Source organism: Rhipicephalus microplus, chromosome 6 (genome assembly GCF_043290135.1).
Source record: "Rhipicephalus microplus isolate Deutch F79 chromosome 6, USDA_Rmic, whole genome shotgun sequence".
In the NCBI taxonomy this organism is placed as follows: Eukaryota; Metazoa; Arthropoda; class Arachnida; order Ixodida; family Ixodidae; genus Rhipicephalus; species Rhipicephalus microplus.
This window is the reverse complement of record NC_134705.1, coordinates 105,341,258-105,361,495: the sequence shown is the minus strand read 5'-3', so window position 1 is coordinate 105,361,495 and position 20,238 is coordinate 105,341,258. Positions and strand designations below refer to the sequence as shown.

Sequence of the window (20,238 nt, the reverse complement as noted above, 5' to 3'; positions counted from 1 at the left end):
ACAACAGTCACCGGAAATACCCTTTTTATCTTTCACTATTTTAAATTGATGTATCTTGAGTGATCTTATCTCATAAAAATTATACTCAATGAATGCGTGTTAGTAGCTCAACTGCCCCAGTAATTGAAATGTAAGAATTGTTATAAGATATTTCACTACACTTGTCAAATCCTGGCTAGACCCCAAGCCTGCTGGCAGGAAATCAAGCCAATTGTGGGGTCTTCTACACGGCTCCATAGTGATGTCCTAGAGAAAGCGGCTGATTCAAAGTGGCCTTCAGAAAAGCCGGGACAATGATTAGCCGGGATTTTAGATCAAATTTTTTCTGGCAAGATGCGGCCAGCGGTCAGGCACGAGATTTCCGTAGGCGGCGTGGCCTTGACAAATAATACTCATTATTTTCACGCACTCGAAAGTGGTTTCTCGCCAATAATGCATCTGATATTATAAATATAGGTAATTAGAAGAACATTAGTGACACAATCTTCTACATCTGCGCGATTAGCATGTCATGCAAAGCATGTTTAGCACTGGAATTGAACTCGGGACCACATGCACGTGAAGCAGATGTCTTACCCATTGCACCTTAGCGCCCTCATAGGAAGCCGAGTTTTTTGCGGGATTATATATCTGCCTAGTGGCGTTTTGAAAACCGTCGGAAAAAATCTGGAATTTTTTGTGCCATATAAAGTTGTTTGCGCATGTATTTGATTAGCGAATAGTCTTTAGGGCTTCATACACTGAAGACAATCACGCGGAGCTTTTCGGCTCTGAATTCAGTTTGTGGTGCACATATCCGCAAGAACGTTTAACGTGTGTTCGTGCGTCGTTTTCGTGCTTCCCCGTAAACCGTGGGTGTTTTGCTCACCGAAATTCGCTGATACCAGCTCGACGAGGCTGTGTTCGGCTGTCAAAGCCTAAGTACGTTTCTCGAACGTGCATGTGCTGTGAGCAATTTCGCTTATTTGTGTCGCGAGCTACACCTGTGTGAGTGACCACAGTCCATGCTCAGCTGTTGGAAGACAATGCGCTTTCGCAAGTCAGCGTTGCATGAGTATTTTAGCGTGCCCACTCAAACATTTGCATTTTGTACGCGAGACCTGCTTCGAACATCCGCGAGCTGCACGCTGGAGCAGCAGGTTTTTTTTAGGAGTTCGACAATTACTTATTTCCGCAATTAAAAATTATGCGCTTTATTTTACAATCTACAGTAATCTTTAGCCAATTTCAGTCTTTAACTTATCTTATCTATCGTGAGTGACTACTCTTACCTTTATTCAGCATCACACCGCTGTTCAAGAGAATTCCGAAATGCCTGCCAAGTAAAATATGACGTACTCAAACTAGCGACGGACAGGTAGGTCTCCCTCTAAATAAATAATGCTTTGACACATCTCTTTTCCAAACGTCTGCGTGCAGTTGGGGTCAAGAAATGGTGCAGAACAAAGATCAAAATTTTTATTGTTAATGCGTGCAGTTGCTGTTTAGAAAATGGAGATTTTGATAGCTTGTACATTATCTTCACAGCAGTACAGTGGCTGTCTTGGTCGTGATTCCCTGCTACAAATCCACGCTGGACTTTCAGCACAGTAGTTAATATTCAAAAGATTTAGCGAATGTCGGTGGCATACGCTCTCCTGCTGACTTCTTCACCTGACTCTTGACTTCTGTACCTGATGTTAAGTAGTATCAAATTACGTAACCACTAATCGAAAATCAACCAATGAATTTTAGATTTTGATCTTTCTCTGTCTTGCTGCCTTTCATTTGTATCTTTTTCGTCATACTTTCCTAAAATCATCAGTTCAACTTGTTTTGTAAACCACGAGCATCAATCTACATAGGCCAGTGTTTCAATAAGTTGTCGCACATGCACTAGTGCTCTCTTATATACTGCATGACACTATGCCATACCTTGACAACCAATGAACGGAAAGTTGTTTGTACTCTTCTGTTGAAATAAAGCGAGTAACACTGCGACTGCACATCCCAGTGTTGGCCCAAATGTAGGGAGATGTATGATATCTTCAATAAAGTGTGCCGTAAGGCACTGGGAAATGTTTCCGTTCCTAACCATCTCATAGAAAAATGACCACCATTACAAGATAGCGGGACTAAACAGAGACGCACAAATGCCACGGCCGACGATGGTAACGCGTGTGCGTCTGGGGATCCCGGCACCGAGCTGGTGTGAACGCGGAAAGGGGATGGGAAGGCGGGTGTTTTTTCAAGACGATATCTTTCTTGGGGAACTTCGACGCAAAAGTTTTGGTGTATCTGTATGCCACTGCATTTGTCTGTTTGTCCACTCTTACCGGCATTGGGTACTTGAAACGGCCGACATCATTTGCAGCAACTACCAAAGTTGCTCAAGGTTGAGCGTTCATGCTTGCGCAGTTGTCAATTAAAAAGCAATTATTGCGCATGTCTGGGGCACCATAACAACACACATATATTCTTCATATGCATCTCTTTCCAGAAAACGCATACATAGGTAATTTTAAGGACCGTAGCGCTTATCACGCTGCGCTTACCATGCAACGCTTGCACGGATCGGGAAGTGTTTCCAAAGCTTTGCTAAGACGAGATTGTGGTGGCACCTACCCGTCACCTCGCGTTCTACACCCTTTCACCTCTGAGACGAGTGCGCATGGCTACGCGCTTTGTATTCCACAATAAACTGCCAGATGGCGCTAATGTCTCACGCGTGACGTGACTTGATCCGCTCGTTCACCTCCGCTGCAGACTCGAGGCACTCTGACGCAGTACCTCCGGATTACCATTCACCATTTTTCTTGCGCAGCACATCAAGTAAATGTTTTCTTCACACTCTTTACACGCAAGACGATCGCCTTTCGACAAAATTTGTAGATTACATGCAGATACGCGGCCAATTTTTTTTATCTCATCGACATAACTAACTTGGTGCCTCCTTTTCGTGCGTTTGTCTTGGCTGGGAATCCAGTCAGTTACTCTCATTGATCAGCGGGTACCCTGCCCATGTGCTACGTGCTGAGCCCATGACTGTCCCTTTTTCTTCATTCCAACCAAGATATACCCAAGTTCATTCCCTGACCAATTCTACTATGTTATTCTCTCCTAAGGGTAAAGCTATGATTTTCCTTTCCTTCGCTAGCTGCGTCGCCCTTACTTTAGAGGGAACCTTCTTAGTAACCCTCCAGCTTCCTGCTCCCTGGATAAGTACTGGGATGGCGCAGCTGTTATATACCTTCGTCTTCAGGGTTAGTGACGGATCACCACACATGATTTTAGAATGTTGATCAAATGCGATTCACCGCATCATTATTCATCTATTATTTTACTCTCACGTTGGGCTACACGGATACTACCTGTCCTACGTAGACACACGTCTTTATAAATTCAGGCGTCTCTCCACCTAACACAAAGTGCTGTTTTCTGCCGAGTCTGCTGCATATTACGTTTGTGCATAATAACTTTCAGACTTACTCTTCTGCTTTCCGTGTACAGTTCAGTAATCTTGAGGTGTATTGTCTCCTGAGTTAATAATGAATGCAATGGCATAAGCGAATTGCAGGTAACTAAAATACTCTCCAATGACTCTCATCTCTAACTATTCTGAGTATTGGGCCCTGAAAACCTCCTGCAAACACGCGGTGAATAGCGATAAAGAGATTATGTCTTCATGCCATACACCCTTCTTCATTAGAATTTTGTCACTTCATTTGGGGAGAAATACGGTAGTGGTTGACTCGCTGTAGATTTCTTCAAGTATGTTTATGTAGGGTTTGTCCATTCTACGATTCCCTAGTGCCTGCATCACAGAAGATGTCTCGATTGAGCCAAACACCTTCTCGTATTCTGTGAAGGCTATGTATAAGGATTGATTGTAGTCCACGCAATTTTCTATCAACTAATTGCTAGTATTATTATGATCTATTGTGGTGTAGCCTGTACGAAATCCTGCTTGGTGCTTTGGTTTATTGAACTGTAATGTCGTCCTAATTCTGTTAGCTAATATTTTTGTAAATTTTTTGTAGAAAACGAACAGTATACGCTGATCGGCCGGTAATTTTCGATGTTTTTGAGGTCTCCTTTCTACGTAACAAGATGATGCCGCTTTTTCGAGATCCTGGTACCTTTTCCGTCAAAAGACACTTCGCAAAAAAGGTGGCCTGTTTTTCGAGCACGATTTCTCCGCCATCTCTGCGCAGGTTCGTTGTTACCTTATCCTCACTAGTGGCTTTCCCTTGTTCTATTCTTGCCAGGGTTTTCCTTTCTTCTCCTGTCCTTACTGGTAAGTTGTTGGATATCTCTGGGCTATTACTGCTTTTTACCATATTATTCTGGTTATTTCGGCATGTGTACAGCTCTCTGTGGAACTCCTTCGCAACCTCAACAATTCTATATTGCTCGGTTATGAGTCTTATGTTATTGCTTTCTTTGGCTCCTATGCATACATCAGATTTTTGCGTATGCACCGGTTAGCCTTCGCAGCCTTTAGGCTTCTGTCGTAGTTTACAGGCTGCGAAATTCTATCGATGTTATATATTTTGATGTCGGCACCTTTACGCCTACTTATTAACTTTGAAAGCTCCATTAGCTCTATTTTGTCGGTTGCATTTGAAGCTTTCATGATTTGTCGTCTTTAATAGTATCTTTTGTCTTCTAGGATAATTTTCCAGTTTCCTGTCGAGTGAACGTACCACCCCTTTCTTATGCACTCACATTGATGGTCGTTCATTGTGTGAATCCCAGCTTCGGTTACCTTGTTTAGGGCCGTGAATCTGTTGCGAAACTCTGAACTTGTATAGTTTCCCTCTCACCGCTAGCTCATCCTTTGGCTTTTTGCGTGTCAGTTTAAGAGGGACTGAAAACAGAATAAGCATTTGCCTCGGGTGAACGCTACTTTATTGAAGACCCCAGGGAGCAGTGACCATCTATCTAAAGTGTTAAAGTGATTTTGCTGATAGGTGTCTTAGAAAAAAACACAAATCACAATTTTAGTGAACAAATCGTGATCATGCGCGTGCATAATTGAATGACCTCTAGGAAAATCTTCAATATCTGAAGACAGTGTAGATTGCTCATATGGTTTCGTGAAAATTTTTATTACCACCTACAGACCCATATTTTTCCTGCGTCACTTAGGCGACAAGCAATCGTTTGCTTCTCCTGCAAGCTAAATAAAGCTAACATGCTTGTCGATCAAGAACCAGCTATCTTCCACGAGTGTTTTGTTAAGGAATTGCATCGAAAATCCATTGCACTTTCTATTTACATGTGTGCTGCTGTGAGCATTGAAGTACAACAGTCACCTGAAATACCACTAATTTTGTCTCACTATTTTAAAATGATGTATCTTGAATGAATCTAGGTCATAAAATATTACACTCAAAGATTGCGTGTTGCTGGCTCAACGACCGCAGTTATTCAATTGTAAGAATTGCCATAAAATAATTAACTACTCTCTTAGTCGAATCCTGGCTAGACTACCCACCTCCAAGCAAGAGATAGTGTCAAAATATGGCAGTTTCTTCGCGGCTTTGTTCTGGCCACTTTACATCGGCCTGATTCGAAGGGGCTTTCAGAATAGCCGGGCAAGGGTTAGCCGGGATTTTAAGTCAAATTTTTCCTTGTAAGATACAGCCTGCGGTTAGGCGCAACATTTCCGTGGGTGGGCTAGCCCTGACGCTGTGGCAAAAAAAAAAAAACCTCATTATTTTTACGCAATCGAGAGCGGTTTCTCGCCGATAATGTATTGCATAATATGACTGTGAGTAATTAGAAAACCATTAGTACCACAATATCTATACCTGCACGAATAACATGCAGTAAGGCACTTCGACTTTGGCGAATTGGTATATACTTGGATAGGCTTCAGCGCAATTTCAGCGCTCGTCAGCGTTCTGTGTGTCTATCCAATTACGCGAAGCACACTCAGCAATGGAATCAAACTCGAGACCGCGTGCATGTAAAGCAGATGTCTCACCCATTGCACCACAGCGCCACCGCACGAAGCCAAGTTTTTTCGCGGGGTTATATATCTACCAAGTGGCTTTTTGCAAACCATCGCCGGAATCTTGAACTCCCTTTTTGTGCCATATGCATTTCTTAGCGCATGCATTTGATCAGCGAATAGTTTGTAATTCTTCATGAACTGAAGACAGCCAGTGCTTTAGGCTTTCGGCTTCAATTTCAGTTTGTGGCGCGCCGTTCCGCAGAAACTTGTAACGTGTGATCGTACGTCGTTTTGAGTGCTTTCCCGTGAAGCGGGGATGTTTCGCTCAGCGAAATTCGCTGATACCAGCGTTACGAGGCGGTGTTTGGATGTCGAAACCTACGTATGTTTCTCGCACGTGCGTGTGCTGTGAGCAATTTTGCTTACTTGTGTCGCGAGCTACACGCGTGTCATTGACAGCAGCCTATTCTCAGCTGTTTGAAGACAACGCGCTTGCACACGTAAACGTTGCATGGGTATTTTAGCGTGCCCACTCTAACATTTGCATTTTGTACACGTAAACTGCCGCGTGCTGCAGGCTGGGGCAGCAGCGCCTCTTTAAATTCGGACGATCACTTATTTCTGCAATTTCACTTATTTCCGCATATTTTCACTTATTTCCGCACTTAATTCCGCAACTTTTTTTGCGCATTATTTCGCAATATAGAGTGCTTCTTACTCATTTTCAGTCTTTATCTGATGCCATTTATGGAGAGTGGCTAATCTTGCCGTTATTCAGCATCACGCCGCTGTACAAGGGAATGTTTTAATGCACGCCAAGGTCAAGTATGACGTATACACACAAATTAGTAACGGAGAGGTTCGTCTTCATCTAAATAAATATAGCTTCGGCACATCTTTTTCGGGATTGTCTGCGCGCAGTTGAAGTCGAGAAATGGGGCCGAACGAGCCTCAAAATTTTCATTGTTACTGCATGCCGTTGCTGTTTAGAAAATGGGGATTTTTTAGCTGGTACACTATAAGCAGACCAGTACACTGGCTTTCTTGACCATGATTCACTGCTACAAATCAATGCCGGAATATGAGAACGGTACTTAATATTCAAAAGAGTGAGCACAATTCGGTGGCATATGCTCTCCTGCTGACTTCTGCACCGGACTTCTGACTTTTGAACTTGATGTTCAAGTTCATCCTCAAATTACGCAACCGCTAATCAAACATCAACCAACGGATTTTTAATTTTGATCTTTCTCTGTTTCGCTGTATCCCGTTTGTTTCTTTTTTGCCTTGCTTTCCTAAAATCATGAGCTCGACCTGTTTTGTAGAACTCGAGTATCAACATGCATAGGCCAGTGTTTCAGTAACCTGTCACGCATGCACTAGCGCTATTTAATTTAGCGCATAACACAATGTCATTTCTCCAAAACTGATAAACGGAAAGTTGTTTGTATTCTTTTACGGAAATCAAACGAGTAACACTGGGACTGTAAATCCCAGTGTTTTCCCAAATGGAGGAAGATGTATGAAGTCTAAGGTATAGTGGGCCGTAAGGCACGGGAAAATGCTTCCGTCACAGATCAATTTGTAGAAAAACGACCATTACAAGACAGCAGGATCAAACAGCGACTCGCAAATGCCACGGCAGGCGATGGTGAACACCGGTGCGTAAGGTGATCCCGGCGCCGAGCTGGCGAGACGCGGGGAGGGGGGTCGTCTTTTTCTTCTTTTCCTCTTATCATGGCTCGTACCCAATGCAGGGGATTGGCCATGTTATGGCGAATTTTTGTGTGTGTGTGTGTGTGTGTGTGTTTCTTCGCATTACTACTCGTATATGCTAGAGATAGGTAACACAACAAATAATTACTCAACATAAACATTTAAATGTGTAAAAAGGTGTAAAATTTAGCTCAATATTCTTTTAGTCTGACTGATAAGTTCCTCAATGGCGTAGTAAACATCCCTGTGACTGTAGCCCAGAGTAGAGGCGCCGAATGATAGGAAAATTGATTTGAATATTTTTAGATCCATCTTTTGAATAGGTGGTGCTTTGAATCTTCTTCTCAATTAAGTATACCAGTGACAGGATTGGTAGTAATGCCTCACTGTTTCCTCCTCCTTACAGAAGAGACACAGAGGAGATAACGTTTGACCAGCTCTATGCAGGTAAAACTTGAGAAAGGTAACCCGGCAGCGAAGTTTGGTTATGACCACTTTCTATAATCTCGGCCGAGATAACTCGCGTTTCCAAATAAATAATATCTGCTTATATTCTGGAGAAGCTGTCAAGACATAGTATGATAAGCATTTCCTTAAAGTTATGGCGTGCATTCATGCAATTGTAGAGTATGTTGTCAGTTGGATAATTGGAATGATTGGCATTACAAGCACCGCCTTTGCTAAAGAATCAGCGAAACTAGTATTCTGAAGAGCTTTAGACGATGCGTTTCACCGTATGAAGAGAGAGGAGCGCACAGATAATTAGTCAGTAGTGATTGCTACTACTGCGTTTAAACTAGATAACTTCTGGAGAGTTATTATTATAGCTATAAATTTCAGCTATAATAATTGGGATAAAGTTTGTCAGTCATAAAGAAATAGACCAGTCAAGTTGAGGGCAGAATGTTCCTATGCCAGCTTTTTTTCGCAGTTTGCGATGCATCTGTTGCAATAGCAATCTGAGAAAAATTCTGACATAGGAAAAAGCTGGCAAAGCTCAAAGTGGGGGTGGCATTTTTCTTCGTTTTCTTTTCTATTTTTCCGCACTCGCGCCCGTCGCTGAACGGGTCTGCGTAAGCTGATGCCGGCTCCGAGTGCAAGGCTGGCACGTCAGAGGCGGCGGCTCTCTCTCTTTTTTTCTCCTTCTCACGCCCGCTCTTACCGGCTATCGAAAGTACTTCCGTGCCACGTGGCTGTCACGGGTATTTTTAATTGCTGGGATTCCTATAGACAAGATTTTAGTCAGTACGTAGGAGTGCGCCGCCTACATGCCGTTCGTTATCTGGCTCCTGACTGAAAGTGTATGAATAACCAATGCGTGAATGTGCTTATTATATAGCGAATATGTGTTGCTCGCGGGTATGGCACGCGTTCAAAGTCCGCATTCACACTACGCATGTGTGACTCTTCTTCCCTGTCGCCAACAGCGGTACATTACTCTCTCCACGTCTCTGCTACCATTTGTTTGCGCTCGCTCCTTTATTCCGCATGAGAGTCCCCTCCCTTCTCCGTCCTCTCCTACGTTCCCCCACTCCTTCCTCGCAACGCCGGCGCTTGTTTGAAACCTACTTGTTTGAAAAATAAAAACGGCTGCTCGAGCTGCACAACCACGATGCTCAGCATCATCCCATAGTCCCCTTCGGGGAGGCGGCGTATTTTTATAATTGCTCACGTACTTTATAAAAGTTAAGCTGCCCTTTCCGTTGAACTTTTAAGTGACCTAATATAGGTTCTTTTTGAAAGGCACAACTTCTGTTTATGATGTTACAAAACACTACGAAAACCTCTGTAATTAATTTGTGCTTCTTTTTTTAATGAGTAGCGTAGCAAGTCTCATTTTTGCGAAAATTGTTGTGAAGTTGGTAGGCAAGATAAGATGAACACTACGCCTGATTTCATTTTAAATGTAAAACTTTAAAAAGCAAGGCATTAGGATAAGGTCATGGTTGCTCTTAAGTTGGACACTAGTATAAGATGCATCTTACCTTGGTTTACACCGCACGGGCAGTGAGTGAAATACACGTGTGACAGAGTCCTCGGCGAACAATTTTCACCACGCTTGCCAAGTGGTTTGCATCGTCTAGGCGTGTGTCCGTGCGTCAGGCAGCATGTATTGTCTTCGCAGATTGTCTTCTCGTTGCAATACTCGTTCATGCGTCTCACCTATAGTTACGGAGGCAGAAAATTAACATCGTAATATCGCAACGACACAAGTGATATAAAAGCGTGCTGGTGGCCTCAGTTATAATGTCCTCTATTAGTCTAACTCATAAGTTTACCGCATGTAGTGACCGCGGCATAAGTACAAGTTGTATTGTACAGTTTTCCGGCTTGACTTTTGGTTGATTTGCTGTAAAAGCAAACTGACCAAAGAATGCTGTCTTGTCACGGAGAAGGCAGTGCCCTCTGTCACAAGGAAAAGCCAGGAGACATATTGAAACCGATGATAAAGCATGCCAGGTAATCAACGTGAGCACACGCCCGAGAAATTAGCTCTTGGCACGTGAATCTGCTGTGTCCTTCGTTTGCGTAGCTGGAGACCACGTACGTTCAGTTAAAACTCTTCAGCACTAAACCTTTATTTTACAATGCGGCAATCACCGTTCTGGATGTGTGACATGTCCTCACTAGAATTTTTGCAGCCTAGCACAGTTCGCGCGCTCAGCCATGGCTCGCCTGATTGGCCCATAGAAGAGACGCGGCATGCGCTCTTATAAAGGTCTTTGAATCTCCCTCTAGTCCGGTGAACCAACTGAACCGAAAAGAGATGACATTGCTTTCAAAATGGGCATGAAAACGTGGTGGGGAGGCCGGGCAATCCGTCCATGAAAAGTGAAAACCAAAGCTTCTTTTCTCGTTGGTAGCGCTTAACCATTGCATTAGTACTTGTGAAGTTCACAATTTCGGAAATATTTACGTAATTGACGCTAAATACAACAACGTAAGAACAAGCTCCGTACATCGCTTGCGTTTCCGCTTACGATTCTTGCTGAGGATCGGTACGTAACACCCGTAGCGAGAGCATGTAAGTAGATACAGTATTGTTAGTCAAACTTTATGAATATTTTGGTCAATTTCTCTCTCCTCGACTAGTTTCTGCACTAGCTAAGAAGGGAAGGTGTTTGAGGTTTGGAATGGCTGCCTCTCTAATACACGAGTGCTCGGGTGAAGTGCGAAAGAAGAACCGTAGTCTGGGGAAGACACGCCTTATTGTAGTGTCATGCGTCTGCCCAAGTCCCAGCCCAATGCCGCAAAAACAGCGTCCACGTGTTTTTTTAACTAAGCGGGAATCATAGGTTCATTAGTTGGCATAGGCTCAAGGACTGCTTTCAGCTCTTTCGCGTATCACCCCACCGCGATAGTATAGTGGCTAAAGTACTCGGCTGCTGACCCGCAGGTCGCGGCATCAAATCCTGGCTGCGGCGGCTGCGTTTCCGATAGAGTCGGAACTGTCGTAGGTCCATGTGCTCAGATTTGGGTGCAGGTTAAAGAACCTCAGGTAGTCGAAATTTCTGGAGCCCTCCACTACGGCGTCTCTCATTATCATATTGTGGTTTTGGGACGTTAAAGCCCACATATCGGTCAAATCAGCTCTTTCGAGTATCCTCCGATACCTTCTGCTGGTTCTGTTTTTTCTCTGCTCCCCTGATAAGGCACGCGACAAATCCATTTTCTCAAGCTCAAACTTGAGCTTTAACACTTCGATCTCCAGCATCAACTCATGGGTGCGATCAGATTCATTAACACTGTCACCTTCTATCGCATCGCTACCTAAGTTTGCCATCTCCCACCATGTACCTGAACGCAAGTGCTAGTGTAGAAGCTAGTCACCATAGCTATTGTAGAAGCTAGTCGAGGAGAAGTAAATTATTTGTCACCATATTTATAACATTGATGTTGCAAGATGGTGGCATGCACTCCCGTGAAGAAGACTGGCGGCTCCAGAGCACGGCATGCTACTCCAAAGTCTTGCTACAGAAAGGTCATAAGTGTATCGATTTGATGGAGCTGGAACAGTTGGCCAACGTGCATAAGTGTTTACCTTGAACATAGCTTGTGTGACGTTGTCAACAAAGTTGACATTGTAAAAGCTCCTAGAGGACGTAAAGGATATTTGGTTACATGGAGATAATAAAAATGAGTACATGTCCAAAAGTGTCAGTGCCACAAGCCTGTGATATTATATACCTACCCCAAACATTGACGCGTTACTAGAGGTGGAAACTTTCAAATCAATCTTGGCGATACTTCATTTATTTACTCGAGATCATTACTAGACTGACATCCAGAGCACAGCATGAAAAAACACAGCAAGAAAGGCAAGAAGACACATTCACTACTATTCCTCATCGCGTTTGATGGTGCATGATTGTACACGTCGCACGGTACATTCTGGTTTTCAGTAAAAACATAAATGATGTTAATATCTCACTTGTGAATGATTGATAACTGTGCATTGAAATGGAGGAAGACAGCAAAAGCGGGAAACGTAAAAAATTACTGAGACAGACGCGCGTGCCATCGTGGCCACTTCAATACATTTTACGCACCTCGACAACACGAATACCATAGTCCCAGACAACGAAAACGAATACGAACGATGAACAAAACACTACTGAGAAATCGAAAAGGTTCACAACAGAACAACTACTCCTTTATTTTCGCATATTTCTGACTTAGTAGAACTGCGAAATGCATCTGAAAAGAGTGGCTTGGCGCTTTGGAGTACTGCATGCAGCATCACTGACCTAACTGGTGTTTGTAACACTCCAAAAGTATTACTCTTCGGCCTAAATGCTTGAACAATGTCCTAATTAAAAAAGTGACACCCCAATCACACGTTTAAACGTGACCTATGAAAAGCCATGCTCGAGCCCCTACTTCCGAAGCACGCAGGTTTCATTTGACTAAAGGCTTCAACGCTGTCTCCTTTTAGATCTTCATGACAGAGTAGCAATGCCACTGTGAAGAGCAGCCTGACGGCGGAGCCATTACACGAGCTTTCAAAGAGGGCAGTCTAAATCCCTGCTCTGTGCTCAGTGTGTACAGCATGGATAAAACGGAAGTGGGATAAAGCACTCAATGTTCATTAGTCTGCCGAACGAACCGTACCTAGGTTGGGTGTCATCCAGTCTGCTCAGGCAGTCTAGATGACAAAACCACGGCCAAGATTATCTAGCTTGCCAAGTAAGCCCAGCTGGAGCGAAGACCAATAATATGCTTATATAGTGCAGGTGATCTAGCAGTAGTTAAACAAACTTTGATAGTTAACTTACCACCTCCCAGATATAAACACAATGTTTTCCGGAACAACATCAAATACACCAGCCTACACCGATATAGCCGTTCGTAACACAGTAACACCCAATGCCGAATAGTCGGCTCTAGTGCTCAGTGAATGCTCCGGCCTTGCTTTTGCCAGAATAATATACTCCACATGAGACGCCTTCTAACAAGGTGACTCATACCACTTTTGTTACGCGTTATTGTCTGGTGAGTACAATGTTTCGGTTACATTACATTCACCTTTCTTTCCTGCTGCAATTACCGGCAAAACAAACAGCATCCACTTCTGTACTTCATTTCAGGCACGACCGCTGAAGCTTCCTAGTTAGTATAAGCTGCGCTCGTATAACCCTGCACGAGGCATCTTTTTTGGTACAATATTTATGTTTATGGAAACTCCATGTAAATAAAGCTTACGAGCTATCATAACCGGGTCCGCGGTGTGGCTTCTCAGACTCATGGGCATAGTATTGAAGACCCCAAGGCTAATTTACTACTTATGTCTGATATCTCTTCTCCACTGGGCAACAAGGGCCAAGCCTTTAGTCAATTTGAGGCATTGAATCATGCTCTTGGAATCAATGCTAGTGTTCACGTTCAATGCCAGTATACGCGCAAAGCATTGAAGTTTTGATGCAACAATTTTAATGTCTTACGAAGGTTCTAAACGCGGAGTGTCTTATTGCAGTGTATGGTCGGCGAAGCTTTTCCACTTAACTATAGTCTTTCGTTTTGCTATTTCATAAGATAAAATACCACACAGTATCACTGTTGGCACTCCTTATGTTGTCATTTCCTCAACACTTTCACTGAAATCACCAGTGTCAGGTCTTTCAAAGATACCACAATAAACACAAGGACTAATACACAGCCCTGTACACGAGACACCGCGTACAGGCAAGACGGGATGCTCTTAGGATTACGTTTGTTTGCGTGGTACTACGTATAATACATCGTGGACCCTTGCGTGTGTTGAAATTGATTATTCATTTCACTGTTAGAACACGTAACATGCATTGTGCAGTTTGTCTAGATAATTTTTTTTCTAATCGCCAATGCATAAAGATACTTTTAATGCTCTGAATATACATGATAGGCATCCAGGACTGAAAAGTGGACCTTGTAAATAGGCATATGAACTTGAAAAATAATAGGTTGCACAACGCAAACGAAGCATAAAGACTCAGCACCACAATACTTCAGCGCTTGTATTCTTTGAACGCGTCTCGTCTATCTTATGAATAAACAGGCCCTATCACACTTATATTGCGTCAATAAACATTCAAAGAACTAGGTTTGGGTGAATTTGCTTGTAAGCCGTTTTCAAAATAGTAATGCCGTGTGAAAAGTAACCACAGTTATCGGTATAAAATGTGCCTGTAGCGGTGAGTGCCACAATTACATGTCACATTCTTTAAGAAGCCCACTGCGTTCCTTTAAAAAGGCAGCAAAAAACTACACTCCTTCATGGTCGCTAAACAAAACAAGAACAACATTGAGCTGTAAACAGCTGGTCTCAAATAGATGAACTGCATCGACGCCTGTATATAAAACTGACTCTAAATAATTGAAAACCAATCTTAAATATTTGGACTGAATATTGTAATTCGATTGCGTGGGCCACTTCTCTGCTTCACTGGTAAAAACATAATTAAAGTTTTTCTTGCGCTAAATGACAATGCATCATGATTTTCTTGCGGGTTCTATGCAGTTTTTCGCTTACGATAAATACCACTTGACCCCACATAGCTCATAGTAAAGTTTAAGCTTCAAGATGCTCTTAGTTTAACCTTGTCATGCATCACGCGTAACCTAGAGAAGCAGAGACGACAAAGAAAATAAGACAGTATCTACCGGACTGTGTAATGGACGGTGCTGTTTTATAGAAATACAAACAAGCTGCAGTTCAGTCTGGATATTTTAGATGTCGCTGTAGCACTATTCTCAGATCGGCTGTGGCACGGGCTGTGTCTGGGTAGCGGAGAACGAGTGCCTCGCTCAGTCTGCTGTATATTCGATGTACGAGGCAAATAGTTGGTAAGGCATACGAAGCAGAGCGGCAGGCGCATTGGAGACGCTTGCGCTCGGATTTCTTGGCTCGCGTTTCGTGGGTCTTATCCGCGCACCATCTGCGTTCTCGAACGCGATAGGACGCATTCGCGCATGCGCAGACGGATAAATGACGGACTGTTCACCCCACACATCATCTTCACTGCGTGGATATGGTGTGATTTTTTGACGGTACCATATCTGTCTCCGCCTTCATTGTACGCCTGGTTCTTCTTCTAGACCAAACTGATCAATCCTTAACTTTTTTTTCAACAATAATGATCATTATATTTTCAAAAGTCTGCTAAACTTACCTGTTCTATGGGAATAAGGTTTCTATAAAATGCAGATGCGAACCAAATCTGAAATTTAAAGTTAGGTCAATGAAAAAGCAGAAATGGTCAAACCCATGGTTTAGCTCACCAAACAATACATAACATGTGGTAGAATTGAGTTGTACGCAGTGTCATCAACTCATTTCATGAGCATATTACGAGTTGCTCTAATCTGCTTGTCCTGGAGTGATTTATAGTTGAAGGAGCACTGAGATAAATTTTCAAACTCGATAGAGAGTGGGATAAATTTATGCGGATATATAAGCAATATCTAATGCATATCAAAGCTCAGTATAGTAAGCAAATTTTTCAGTATTGTTGTGAAAGAGCATGAGTAAACGGGATGCAGGACAACTAGTGACGCTGACAGCAACATAGTGTGGGCATACACAATTGCGAATCGTGAATTTGTGTTGGCTGCTCAGCCCGCCACCAATTCTCGTACATTGTCGCACCCTGTGCTAGATGAAATTTTTGCGTAATCACGCGGCATTCTGTGTTCACGTTACAACCGTGACACCTCCTGCCTAACTTGGTGCTATTTGAAACCGAAACTGAGAATGGGCCCTCTAAAAACATCACTGAAAATGAACGTCTTGAACTCACGCAATTTAGCTTTTCAGCCCTTAAAAGTGGGCCATACGCTACCTGTATCAACTGCAACAAAACTAAAAAATTGCTTATTCCACGTACAGTGGGAATCAATGCTATGCGAAGCACGAATGAGAAAGGTTTATTTGTCACATTAAAGTTAGCAGGGGAGGTACTGCGAGTGCGCGACGATGCAAGTCGTGTGGCGCATCGGCTCCCTCGGTTTTCGGCTGGAGCCACGGCTCAATCATCTGCACTCCACCAAACCTGACGTCCATTGATGCAGCGAATCATTTGGAGCACATTGGAATCGAGTTTGACCCAGCAAGTCCACGTTTCAAGTTTTCACGGCCGAAGTTCACCCAGCCAAGGGGGTACCGTCATTACGCCTAACGGCGACGCTGGAAACTGGTGGCCTGGAACGCCGACGGCGTCGTACCGGCCACCCGAAGTAACTAGGCAGCCACCGCGTCTCACCTGCGGCATTACGATCCCTCTAGCATGGCCTGGACAAGAGTTCTAGTCTCTCAAGACGACAACTCCGCAGTTCCGAGTTTTCGGCACTAATCGCTAAATGCAGCAGACGCGTGTCGCGTGTCCGCTCAAGCAAATACAGCGGCGTCCAATGCTATCCCGGCCTCCGGAACACCGGCCGGCAAGACGCAGCCTCCAGTATCGGACGCTGTAGGAGGCAAAGGCAAGGTTATTACGAACTGGAGGTCTTACCTAATCTCAAAACCAGGCCCAGATGACTTCGTGGTCATGCTGAAACCACGCGAACATCTTTGGCTACCCCAAGCCTTCTTGGAGACTGCTACGGAGCCGCCTTTACGGCCTACCTCAGACGCGAGTTGGGGAAGTCGGTCGCGGTTGTGCCTTGTCTTGACGGAAACCTCGTCTTCATCCACACCACGAACCCGGATGCGGCGGATCTGCTTCTCGGAGAATTTTCGGTGAAGACTGAGCGTGGGGTGATCCCACTTCATGGATACCTGCGACGAGACAGCCACGGTGTGTGCCTTGCGTCATTGTTGTCAGCAACTCGGACACCACTGAATCGCTTTGAGATTATGTGAAATGGAGAGCAAGCACTAACGTTGAGATGAGGAAAATGATCCTCTAATAAGGCTCGGGTCACCTTTGCCGGGAAGTTGAAGCAGCGTTTTGTGCATTACGAGATTATGCTTCTTCCCATGCAAAAATATTAACGGACTGCTCCAGCCTGCGGCTTGTGTGGGTCCGTCGGTCATCGAGCAGATGCATGTCCCAACACGCAGCCCAGCACGTGCGGACTCTGCAGCCAAGAAGCTCCGCTTGTGGAAGGGGTGCAATCCCCTCACGAGTGTGTTCCGCGGTGCTGATTATGTGGGGGTTAACATGCAACAAACTCGCGAGAGTGCGCAGAAAATTTCCATACCCACAAGGTCATCGCAAAGCGTGGGACGAAAATGAAATCAGAGCCAAGAAGAACCGCCATTTAGGCCTCCCCGGTAAGTCACCGAGCCGAGACGATGGCAACACTGCGAAGCAGGCACCATCCGCTGGCAATGCCGGCAAGTGGCCGCCGACGCAGCCACCACCACAAGGCAACAACGGAAAACTGTTGACGACGCCACAACGCAACGAGACCAGGACCTGGGCCAAAGTTGCAAAACATGGAACGCAGGTGAGCGGTACAGGCAGGGCCGCCCCTCCTCCCCCCCCCCCTGCGAAACTGAAACGATCCCCAAAATCATCGCCCAGCACTTGGCACAATCGTCGCGTAGTGTCTAACGATCCGGTGATCTGATTAAAGACGTGTCTGGCCGCTATCCCAAAACCTCGCGTCACGGCATAGAAAATGATGTAGATGACGATGACAGCTGCACGCTGACAGGATTTGAGGACACCACCCTCACCAGGAGAGCTGGCTCCGCAGCTGCGTCCATACAACCGATTTTAGGGGCGAAGCTCTTTAAAGAGGCACCCATTCGTCTCTCGTAACCGTTGTAGTGTGTAACAATTGTTACATTTTGACATTAAAATGACTGTGTCATTTATAGTCCTATTGAATATTCTAACGACCCTGTCATCCTACAGTCTGATCTTTGTTTGATTCAATCATGGTGCGGAAAATGGCTGATGTTCCTTAACATAAAGAAAACTTGTGTCATTTCCTTCCATCGCCATCTATCCTATTCCTCCGATAAATACTTCCTATTTGATTCTGAAATAACAGCAGCTAATTCATGTAAATACCTCGGTATCACTCTAACTTCAGATCTGACCTGGATTGATTTGATTGATTGATTTGTGGGGTTTAATGTCCCAAAACCACCATATGATTATGAGAGACGCCGTAGTGGAGGGCTCCGGAAATTTCGACCACCTGGGGTTCTTTAACGTGCGCCCAAATCTGAGCACACGGGCCTACAACATTTCCGCCTCCATCGGAAATGCAGCCGCCGCAGCCGGGAATCGAACCCGCGACCGGCGGGTCAGCAGCCGAGTACCTTAGCCACTAGACCACCGCGGCGGGGCAGATCTGACCTGGTCATCCCACATTAGGAACATCACTAATGACGCCAACCGCGTGCTTGGCTAAGTCCGAAGAAAATTACGTCTAGCCCCACCAACTTTTAACCTATCTAACACTAGTCCGCCCGAAGCTAGAATACGCATTTGCCATCTGGGATTCCCATCAAATAACTCTTTATAAAACACTTGAAACTGTCCAAAATCGTGCAGCCAGATTCATTTATCCTGACTATTCCTATCTTAGCAGCGTCACCAAATTTAAATCACAAGCTAACATGGTTAACTTAGCTTCACGCCGCAAAATTTCAAGACTGTGTTTGTTTCACACATTTTATCATGCATTGCACCTAAACCATGTTATTTCAGCCATGCCGTATCAGCCATTCCATATCATGCCGAAACCATGCCGTATCAGCCATTCGAAAGCGGTTTATCCACCCCGTGCGCATACCACTGCCCATCACTCTTCATTTTTTGTGCAAACATCAACAGAATGGAACGATCTTCCTGCTGACATCGTGCACCACTCCAGCATCGCCCATTTCAAAGAAGCCATCGAACAAATCATCAGTTTGTGAATGTCTACCTCCTCATGTAACACCCCTTGACTGGGGCCCTTGAGGTATTATAAATAAATAAGAAATAAAAAAGGTGGGGCCGGTGCGAGATTTATTCTGTGCGTTGTTGAATAATAAAAATTTGTGCTCAATGTACTTGCCAATGGCTGCTAATGGGCAATGAGAGACAGGAGCATTCGGCTTTTAGTTAACGCGCACGCTGCGATCCCTATTAGCAGCCATTGGCATGTATATTGAGCTTTATTTGACAAGAAAGGGTTCCTACGTTATACTCGCTGGGTGTAACCTCCTTAGTTTTAGAAAGGTTTCGCGAGCGTTGAGCCGCAGTGCCACGAATACAGTGAACTAGTCTATACCATGAACTCGAGGTGGTTAAAGGTGGGAAGTAGATACGAAGCGCAAGCCGTAAGAAAGTAAAAGCTGAATTCTCCTGTCTCTAATTTCCCATTAGCAGCCATTGGCATGTACATTGAGCACTATCTGACATTAAAAGGTTGTTACGTCATACTCGCTGGGCGTTAACTCCATGGTTTTAGAAATCTTTAGTGAGCGTTTGGCCGCAGTGCATTGAATACAGTGAACTAGTATATACCATGAACTCGAGGTTGTTAAAGGTAGGAAGTAGACCCGAAGCGCAAGTCGTAAGAAAGTGTGCGGGTCCAACCTCACATTTAGTCCTTGGAATGTCCGCTGGATGGCGGTGCTTTTATATGGGGAATATATGATGTAAAGATGTGAGATGGTGGTACTTGGAGTGGTGACTAGATGGACGAACGGACACACAGACAGATGCATGGACGGACGCATGGATGGCAACACGGTGGATGGACGCGGAAACAGATGCAGAGCGGATGGATGGACGAAGCAGGGACGGACGCACGGATGAACGTGTGGACGCACGAACAGACGCACGCAAGATCGGGTGGTTTGACGCACGGACGGTCATCCAGATGGACGCATGGACGGACGGAAGCAAGAACACATGAACGAACGGATGCTTCGCCCCACTCTCTATTATTCACTCCATGGATATGCTGCCAACTTTTTTTAAAACTTGAATGACCATGGCGGGCAACCCTCAAGTTAGACACTTTTTTATGTTGAAATTCGGGCACCACCATTCAAATTACTCAATGGAATCGCCGGGGATTTCGTTCCCGCGCCAAACGGGCTCCAGTCCGGCTTTTTCTATCAAATTTCGCTTCACTTCCTGCAGTGGTTCCCT

General features: G+C 44.5%; 1 protein-coding gene across 1 annotated transcript in view; it reads right to left on the bottom strand.

The window, feature by feature from the left end:
* The window catches only part of LOC142765971 (uncharacterized), a 214,937-nt gene that overhangs the window by 4,289 nt on the left and 190,410 nt on the right, over positions 1-20,238 (bottom strand). The window contains exons 13-14 of the mRNA XM_075867779.1: positions 15,307-15,354; positions 9,643-9,820 (exon numbers count right to left, since the gene is read on the bottom strand). Coding sequence (XP_075723894.1) covers positions 9,643-9,820; positions 15,307-15,354 — 226 coding nt within the window. The remainder of the gene's footprint in view (positions 1-9,642; positions 9,821-15,306; positions 15,355-20,238) is intronic.